This window comes from Solanum lycopersicum, chromosome 10, assembly GCF_036512215.1.
Source record: "Solanum lycopersicum chromosome 10, SLM_r2.1".
Classification (NCBI taxonomy): Eukaryota; Viridiplantae; Streptophyta; class Magnoliopsida; order Solanales; family Solanaceae; genus Solanum; species Solanum lycopersicum.
In genome coordinates this window covers 6553191-6563323 of record NC_090809.1, presented here as the reverse complement: position 1 = coordinate 6563323, position 10133 = coordinate 6553191, and the positions used below count along the sequence as shown (strand labels likewise).

At 31.4% G+C, this 10133-nt stretch overlaps 1 protein-coding gene across 4 annotated transcripts; it reads left to right on the top strand.

Annotated features, from left to right (window-relative positions):
• Window positions 1-5439: 5439 nt before the first annotated feature.
• On the top strand, window positions 5440-9715 carry LOC101255039 (cytokinin dehydrogenase 3). 4 transcript variants are annotated; one of them, XM_069290380.1, is made up of 6 exons: window positions 5440-6142; window positions 6951-7078; window positions 7504-7767; window positions 8053-8112; window positions 8271-8321; window positions 9122-9264. In XM_069290380.1, the coding sequence occupies exons 1-6, from the start codon at window positions 5479-5481 to the stop codon at window positions 9128-9130; spliced, it is 1176 nt and encodes a 391-aa protein (XP_069146481.1). In that variant the 5' UTR covers window positions 5440-5478; the 3' UTR covers window positions 9131-9264. The 4 variants fall into 4 exon arrangements, with proteins under 4 accessions (XP_069146481.1, XP_069146479.1, XP_069146482.1 ...); XM_069290379.1 differs by having other exon boundaries at window positions 5691-5829; window positions 5919-6142; window positions 8053-8321; window positions 9122-9715; XM_069290378.1 differs by having other exon boundaries at window positions 8053-8321; window positions 9122-9715.
• Window positions 9716-10133: the final 418 nt, after the last annotated feature.

The window sequence follows — 10133 nt, the reverse complement described above, 5'->3', positions numbered from 1 at the left end:
TAACACTCCCCCTCAAGCTAAGAATTGGAAAATACATTTTTCATTCCTAGCTTGTTAATCAGTTCTTCATGTTGAGGTTTGCACAGCCCTTTGGTGAGTATATCAGCTTGTTGATCTCTTGTTCCTAAGTGTTGTGTCTGAATAAGCCCTTCAAGTATCTTCTCTCTTACAAAATGACAATCTATGTCAAAATGTTTAGTTCTTTCATGAAAAATTGGATGTGCTGCTATTTGGATAGCAGCTTTGTTATCACAAAATACCTTTACTGGCACCTTTATTTCCATTCCTAACTCACTGAATAAGCCTTTCAACCACACTATTTCAGCAACTGTAGTAGCCATACTTCTGAATTCTGCTTCTGCAGAGCTCCTAGATACTGTGTTTTGTTTCTTTGACTTCCAGGATACCAGTGCTCCTCCTAGTTTAATCATATAGCCTGTAACTGATCTTCTTGTTTCTACACAAGCCCCCCAGTCTGAGTCACAATAGGCTACCATTTCATTGTCTTTGTTACTTGGCATAAACAATCCAAGACCTGCAGTTCCTTTTATATATTTAACTACTCTTAGTGCTGCTTCCATATGAGATGACTTTGGTGAATGCATATATTGACTGAGTACTTGTACTACAAAGGCTATATCAGGCCTAGTCATAGTTAAGTATAATAACTTCCCTATCAGCCTTTGATATTTTCCAAAGTCATCAAGAAGTGAGTCTTCTGCATTAGCATTTTTTCCAATGAATTCATCAAACACAGTGGAAGTTAGCTTGTGATTGAACTCCAAGGGTGTAGAAGAAGGTTTACAACCTGCTAATCCCAACTCAGACACAAGTCCTAAAGCATACTTCCTTTGATTCATTAGTATACCTTCTTTAGACCTGGAGAATTCAATTCCAAGAAAATATTTAAGCTCACCTAGATCTTTCATTCTAAGCCTTTGTTGTAACTCCTCTCTTATTTGTTGTATATAATGCAAACTGCTCCCAGTAACCAAGAGATCATCAACATATACCAAGATAACTAGAAGTTCTTTACCTATGTTCTTAGTAAATAGTGAATAATCATAATGTGACTGTGAAAATCCCATATCAACTAAAGCCTCTGTTAGCTTTAAGTTCCACTGTCTTGGTGCCTGCTTCAGTCCATACAAGGACTTATGAAGCTTGCAAACCATGCTTTTCTCCCCCTGGTTTGCAAAACCTTCAGGAATCTGCATATACACTTCTTCAGGAAGATCTCCTTGAAGAAAAGCATTGTGTACATCCATTTGAAATATAAACCATCCATATGAAGCAGCTAAAGCCACTACTGATCTTACTGTAACCATTTTTGCTACTGGTGAGTATGTCTCAGTATAGTCTAAGCCTTCCTTTTGATTGTATCCTTTTGCCACTAACCTGGCTTTATATCTCTCAACTTCTCCAGATGCTTTATACTTAACTTTAAACACCCACTTACAGCCAATAGGAACTTTTGTTGGAGGTAGAGGAACAATAGACCAAGTATTGTTAGCTTCTAGAGCATTAATCTCATCTCTCATAGCATTCACCCAATGAGTATCTTGACATGCCTCTTTATATGTATGAGGTTCAGAGATAGTAGAGTATGTAGCAAGTGATTCTCTATATGTAGAAGCAAGTTTGGAATAAGTAACATATTGTGACATAGGATATAGACATGCATTTTGTGCATTTTGAGTCACATATGAGTCCAACCAAATAGGTGGCTTAGATTGTCTAGAAGATCTTCTTAGAGGAACTAATGGTGCTGTAGTATTAGAAGAAGTCTGAGGCTGTATAGAAGTTGTAGGATTAGAACCTTGAATAGAGGCATTATCAGAAGTTGACTCAATATATGAACTATCATGAAGATCCAGAACAGGAAATAAGTGGTCTGGAAAGGATTTAAGATTCTTGAAAGGAAATATGTCTTCTTTAAACACAGTGTCTCTGCTTATAAAGAAGGATTTGCAAGTCAAATCATACAAGATATAACCTTTCTTGTTCATTGAGTACCCCATATGCACAGCTGGAACAGCTCTAGGTGCAAATTTGTCTAGAATCTTAGGATCTGTAGCATAGCATAGACTCCCAAATACTCTAAGATGCTGAAGACTAGGAACTTGGCCAAACAATTTTTCAAAAGCACTCTGTCCTTGTAACAACACAGTAGGTAATCTATTTAGTATGTACACAGCAGTAGTAACACAAAGTCCCCAAAACTGTAAAGGTACACCAGCCTGAAACCTTAGTGCTCTTGCCATGTTTAGAATAGACCTATGTTTTCTCTCAACTACTCCATTCTGTTGAGGAGTATACACACATGAACTCTGATGTACAATGCCATTAGCCTTGAATAAATCATCCATTTGATTATTAACAAACTCTGTTCCATTGTCTGTTCTTATACACTTAATGCCTATACCAAACTGATTTCTTACCAGGTTTACAAAGTCTTTTAACACTACCACAGTGTCTGACTTAGTGTGTAATAGAAAGATCCAAGTATACCTGGACATATCATCCACTAGTGTTAAAAAATATCTTTTTCCATCATGATTAGGCACTCTGTAAGGTCCCCATACATCACCATGTATAATGTCAAAAACTGAAACTGAATGAGAAAGACTAGTAGGAAAAGGCAGTCTTGATTGCTTAGCAATTGGACATATAGAACAATGATGCTCATGTACAGATACAATGTTCAATTCCTTTATTCTACTTAATACTTTGAGAGGAGCATGTCCAAGTCTTTTATGCCATAGACTACTTAAAGAATCAGCAGTAGAACTAAAACTAATAGGCCTAATTCTTTTATATGCAGCTTCCTTTGCACATTCTCCAGAAGATACTTGATCATTTGAAGGCTTTGTTGTGACAGCAGTATTGAGGATATACAATCCTTGATTCTCTTTACCAATCCCCAGGACCCTCCCATTGAAGAGATCCTGAAAAATACAAAAATCAGGAAAAAATACTACTGCACACTTCAACTGTTTAGTTAGTTGTGACACTGATAAAAGATTATACTTGAATTCTGGAACAAATAACACATCCTTTACTACTTTGTCCTTAAGAACCAAAGATTCACCAATATGACTAATAGACACCTGATCACCAGTAGGTAGATTAACTCTCATACCACCCTGAACATCAAGATTTGTTGGCTGACTCATTAAACCAAAGTTGTGAACCATATGATTAGAGGCACCAGTATCTATAATCCAGTTAGTATGTGAGATATCAGACATTAGAGCTGTAAAATTACCTGATGTTCCAGATACACCTGCAGTAGCTACATTGGCCATTGTATCCACTTCCTTACTCTTCCCTTTTCTCAGCATCTGCAAGATCTCATAATATTGTTCTTGAGTAAACATTGATACACCTTGTCCCAAAGAAGTATCATTAGATGACTCATTTGTTCTAGTATTAGAACTTGAAGTTGAGTCAATCATTCCAGACTCATTTCCAGTAGAAGCATTATTTGCATAAGAAGATACTCCTCCTTTCTTCTTTGGATAACCATGAAGCTTATAACAGGTTTCTTTTGTATGACCTTTAAAATGACAAAATTCACAATAGAGCTGAGACTTTCCTGTAGTGTAGCTAGTTCTAGCATCTCCATATCCCTTATTTCTGTATCCACTATTTTGGAAGTTAGAAACACCTCTTCCTATTCCTGAGGAAGTTGTATTATTGTTATAGTATCCACCATTCCCTGAACTAGAAGAACTAAGAGGCATTCTATTACTCATCAATGCTGTTTCAGACACAGCTTCAGCAGACGAGAATGTATTTCCTGTACCATGAATTCTTTGACTCTCAACACTAACAATCATAGCATAAGCCTGATTTACACTTGGAACTGGAATCTGCATAAGAACTTGGCTTCTTGCATGAGCATAAGACTCATTAAGTCCCATCAGAAATTGCCACAGCTTTTGAAATTGCAAATGCTCTATGTATTGTTTAGACTCAGGACAAGCACATGAAGGACAGGGAATCAAAGTTTCAGCCTCATCCCACAACTCTCTTAGTCTCGAAAAATAGATTGACACAGAAGAAGTTCCTTGTGACATAGTGACTAATTCCTTGTGTAGATAAAAGGCCCTAGATGCATTTACTTTATCAAATCTTTCACGTAGATCTTCCCACACTGAATGAGCATCAGATCCATAGATTACAGTACTAATCAGACTTTTAGACACTGTATTCATAATCCATCCAAGAACAATTGCATTGCATCTATCCCATACATCATGTAAGCATTCAGAATACATTTCCTTTTTACATGTTCCAAGTAGAAATCCTAACTTGTTTTTTCCAAGTAACACAAGTTTTAAAGATTTACTCCACAAAGAATAGTTTTCAGAACCCACTAATTGAATTGAAATTAGAACAGAACCTTGAGTATCTGAAGGATGTATAAAGAGAGGGTGATTGTGATCGATTTTGGCTGTGTTCGTAACTGTTTGTTGTTGAACTTCACTCGAAGCTCCATCTCCAGTTAGGCATGATTGATCGAGTTTAACAGCTCCCAATTTCTTGATTTAGACAGACAATTGATCTTCAATTCAAGATTCTTTAGACTCTTGTCTTCAGATTATGAAGAGCTTAACAGAGAGTTTCAAATTCTCCTGTGCTTTGATACCATGTGAAGAAAAGCTCTATCAATGAGCTTTAAGAAGATGAAGAAGACGAGAGAAGAGATGAGAGAATGAAGAAGACGAGAGAAGAGATGAGAGAATGATGAAGAAGAAGCTTTGTATATTTCTGTGTGTATATGTACATATGAGCCCTCTTACTTATATATACAATTACATTTATGTATTAAAAAAAACTACCTTAACTAACCTGTATTTAACCAACTAATTAATTACCTAACTAACTAACTAACAAACTGAACTATTAAAAGAATACATGTTTAGTTTATAAGCTATCTTAACATTAAGGAAGACAACAACGACTGAATAAGGGTGAAAAATCAAATACGTTTTCGAATTTCCTTTAAGCGAGAAAGTCCAAATAACTACGTAATATTGATTAATATTATTTTGACACATAGATCAATTAAAAATCTTGCTTACTAAATAATTAAAAAATCTTGATGAATCATATAATGACAATACTATGAACAACATGAAAGAGGCTTTATCCATCTTATGAGAAAGTTGTGACGTTTTTTGGAACATAAAGGCAAAATAGCAATAATCACAAAAATCTTTTATTGTCCTTTCATATCTTACACACAATTTTCTACCCCCACCCCACCCTACCCCCATGTGTAATATTATTTTTTCCAAGATCTTCCAAATCATGTACTGCCACTATATCAAAAAATATTTTTTTTTTCAATTTTGCATGCAAATATTATTATTATTATCATCTCCCCTTCTATATATACCCTCATATGAATCACTTTTCTCTCCACCAAAAATCACCTACTTCTAATCATTTTCTTTTTTCTTCCTTCTTATGGCTAAGTTTTTTATATCCTATGGTTATAATCTTATTATTTTCTTTATTATTAGTCATTTAATGTCCATTTTAGGAAATTTAAATCCATGGAATCCTTCAATTCCTTTTGAAATTCTTTCACTTAATATTTCATCAAAACTTAGTATAAATTCTCATGCTATTAAAGAATCTTCCAAAGATTTTGGAAAGATCATTCAAGAAATATTACCAGCTGCTCTTCTTTATCCTTCTTGTGTTAATGACATAATTGACCTCATTCAATTTTCTTATGGCCTTTCTATCCCTTTTCATATTGCAGCCAAAGGTCATGGACATTCCATTAGGGGACAAGCCATGGCAAAAAATGGGGTAATTGTGGAAATGAATACTTTAAATAATAATAATAATAATAATAATAATAATAATAATAATAATAATAATGAAAATTATGGTGTTAGGGTTTCTTGGGATTCGAATTTAGGGTTTTACGCGGATGTTGGAGGTGAACAATTATGGATTGATGTTCTTACTTGCACCCTGGAATATGGCTTAGCACCTATTTCATGGACAGATTATTTGTACCTTACCGTTGGTGGTACTCTCTCTAATGCTGGAATTAGTGGTCAAAATTTCCGACATGGTCCTCAAATAAGTAATGTTCATGAGATGGATGTTATTACAGGTAAAATTTTGCGTAGCACGAATACGTTATATTTTTCCCTCTATAGTAATTAATATATACAACTACTTACAACTTAGTGATATTAGTGATATTAGTGAAAATTTTGATTCTTACTCACTCTTCCAATATAATATAATAGACAATTATATTGATACGCCATATATTCATAAAGGTCACTTGGAGATAAAAAGGTCTTCCTATTATTATTATTATTATTATTATTATTATTATTATTATTATTATTATTTTATTGGGTATTTTCATGTAAAGTGTTTAAGTACAAAATGAAAAAGATGGGGAGATGGTCACTATCAATATTTAGTTTAGGTAAGAAATATATCATGTTTGGGGCCTAACTAATATAAGATTCTCTTAGAAAAAAAAATTATACTTTTTTTCTTTTAATACGTAAAAAGTATGTGTCTAGTATCTACTTCATAGGTTGTAATTGTCTCTTTTTCCACCTGTAAGATCTTGTAGGTAAGATTTTTCACCTTATACTAAAATAAATATACCACAAAAATCTAAACTTCTTTTTTTTTAATCATAGAAAAATTTATCTAAAACTTAATTAATTGCAAGTTGCTTTATATATATATTTGGTAATTTACTATTGCATGCATGACCAAACACATACTTTATATATTAATTTCCTTAAATCACATAATTAATTTGGGGAATAATAATAATAATAATAATTATATATTTTTAGGTGATGCATGCTAATATATGATAATACAATTAATTTATGGTTTTTTAAATTTAATTATTATTATTTTAGTAGTTGTTGACTCATGTTTGGTTGCAGGTAAAGGGGAACTAGTGACTTGCTCCAAAGATATGAATTCAGAATTGTTTTTTGGAGTTTTAGGAGGTTTGGGACAGTTTGGAATAATAACCAGAGCAAGAATTGTCTTGGATAAAGCCCCAACAAGAGTAAGTATGATTGTATTTGACCGAACACGAAATAAGGAGGAGAAAAAAAGACTTTTAGAATTGGTGAATCCTAGTCATCATCATTATATATAGTGTTTACTTGTATGTTTTTTTAGATACGACTTACATATATATATATATATATATATATATATATATATATATATATATTGCTTTTGAACAATCTTCTCTGAACAACTGAGAGATCCATTCGAGGAACTAACCTAGTTGGTATTGAGCCTCTAAATAAACACATTTATCTGAGTTAAATTGTTTCTAAATATTAAAATATGTTATTTTTCTCAAATACATATTAAAAAATAAAGAATGTTAATAAAACAAAATAGATAATATTAGTTTGAAGATTTTTACTTCTATTTCTTACATATGCAAATATATGATTTATGATTTTGTTTTTCTTGTAGGTGAAATGGGTGAGAATGTTGTATGATGATTTCTCAAAATTCACAAAAGATCAAGAACATCTTATTTCAATTCATCATAATGGATTGGATTATGTTGAGGGCTCTCTAATGATGGAACAAAGCTCTCTAAATAATTGGAGATCCTCATTTTTTTCACCTTCCAATCAAACCAAAATTGCTTCATTATTATCCAAAAATAGAATTATGTATTGCTTGGAAATAGTGAAGTATTATGATGACCAAAATGCTAATACTATTGATGAGGTATGTGCGATCTCAGTTTATGTGATTTACTTTTTCTTAACCAATTGAAAATTAATGATATTTCTAATTTATTAATTTTTAAATATATTCGGTCAAAGCGCACATGTAAATTATAAGTAGTGTGTATTGATTTTGATGATATCAATATATTTTAACACGTTTTTTCATTAAGAAGGTTTAGTGTATATATATATATAGTATATATATATAGTATATATATATATATATATAGATATATATAAGACTGACTTCACATATATATTATAATTTTCTGAAAATGTACAGGAATTGAAGAAGTTGGTAAAAGGATTGAAGTATTTAGGTGGATTTATGTTCAAGAAAAATGTGAGTTTTGTGGAATTTTTGAATAGAGTTAGAAGTGGGGAATTAGAGTTACAATCAAAAGGGATGTGGGATGTTCCACATCCATGGCTCAATTTGTTTGTACCCAAGTCATCTATCCTGCATTTTAATGCTGCTGTTTTTGTGGACATCATCCTCAGACAAAACAAGACAACTGGACCCATACTTGTCTACCCAACAAGTCGGAAAAGGTACTCTCAAAAACTATCATTTCACCCCACCCCCTTCGATACGTAATATATATAGTTATAATATATTACTATCTCCGTTCATTCTTAATTGTTATAATTTTTTTTGAGTAAAATAATAATAATTTTGATTAATATTTTTTCATTGTATTGATATGCGAAAAAATTGAAATTTATAGTATTTTTCGTATAGTTTTTGAATATCTATTTTTTTGTTTAAAATATCGAATTAATGTAATCTAATTTAACTTTAAAAATTAGTCAAATTGACTTTCGAAAAGAGTAACATGACAATTAAAAGTGAATAGTGGGAGTAGCACTCCTTTTACCTCAATTTATGTGATGTTTGATATGAATTTTGATATAGAGGTTAAGAAAACAAATGTAAAACTTCTGAAACATTAATCTAAATTTAATCATAGATGTCAAATGTAAAACTTCTGAAACATTAATCTAAATTTAATCATAGATGTTTGTATGAATATAGATTATTTGATTAAAGATAAAATGAACATTTTAAAGTTAAATTGTTATTAAATACATAAATGTGTCGATCATTCTTTTCGGAAGACAAAAAAAAGTGTATTGCATATATTGAATACGAGGGAGTGGTAGAGTTTAATATATATATTGTGGGAATCTTATAAAAGTTACTCCTAGTTTAGTAAAATTGAGTAACTTTATCCTAACTCTAATTCAGTCATTTATTTGTTATTTTTTTAAGCTTATATATGTAGATATTCTTTGAGCAATTTAATATTATAAAAATTAATTATTTGATTATTTGATTTTTGAAAATGTAGATGGGATGATAGGATGTCAGCCACGATACCAGAAGAGGAAACATTTTATTGTGTGGGATTTTTACATTCTTCAAGTGGATATAACGAATGCAAAATTTTGGATGATCAAAATGAAGAAATATTAGATTATTGTGATAAAGTTGGCCTCAACGTAAAGCAATATCTTCCACATTACAAGACAAAAGAGGAATGGATCAAGCATTTTGGTAAAAAATGGAATATTTTTCAACAAAGAAAAGAACTATTTGATCCCAAGATGATTCTATCACCGGGACAAAGAATTTTTAATTAGCTTCTTTTCACCAATAAATGGTAGGATATAAGCATAGGGAGTAAAAGATAGGCATATATCTCGTAAAATCAGTCAAGTAGATAAAAATTGACTCAAACATCAGAGTCATTAAAAACAAGCATGGGTAGAAGGGGGAGGGGTGTACTTAGTTGTATTGAGCTACTAATTCTAAAAATAGTCAAGTTTTTAATAGTTTGAGTTGATGTATTTTTTATTTTATTTTTGGTGTTTTGAAAGATAAATTAGATGATGTAAAGCTTTTTAGCTACCATAATTTTACTATGTCTCAAGTCTTTTTGATATATTTGATATAATTAATAGGTAAAATAATAATCATATGATATATCACCTCCTAATTATTATAAGTTATTTAAATGTTAGGAAATGAATAATACTTAATGCTAAAAATAAAATAGGTATAAAATGACAAATCATTTTTTTAACTTTGTAGATTCAACAAGTAAATGTATTGAACATTTATTTATATTATAATTCACTTGTCCAAGCAGTGACTTCATTAGCATTAACTTTCTTCGTATCATTTTTTTTTTTGACTTTGATTGATATGGAGTAAGATAACTATTATATTGTCTTACCTTTTTGGTTGGATTAATTAAATGTTTCAAATGAAATATTTTCTAAGTACATGTCCAACACACCCTCTCAAGTGTAGCGGCAGAGACATAAATTTAGTGAAAGTATAAATATACAACTATAATA

What these genes read in the sequence shown, in the direction of transcription:
- LOC101255039 (XM_069290378.1), top strand. Translation starts at nt 5,479, where the DNA reads ATGGCTAAGTTTTTTATATCCTATGGTTATAATCTTATTATTTTCTTT. An exon ending in TGGATAAAGCCCCAACAAGA is followed by an intron (nt 7,079 to 7,503) that starts GTAAGTATGATT and finishes TTTTTCTTGTAG; the next exon opens with GTGAAATGGGTGAGAATGTT. An exon ending in ATGCTAATACTATTGATGAG is followed by an intron (nt 7,768 to 8,052) that starts GTATGTGCGATC and finishes GAAAATGTACAG; the next exon opens with GAATTGAAGAAGTTGGTAAA.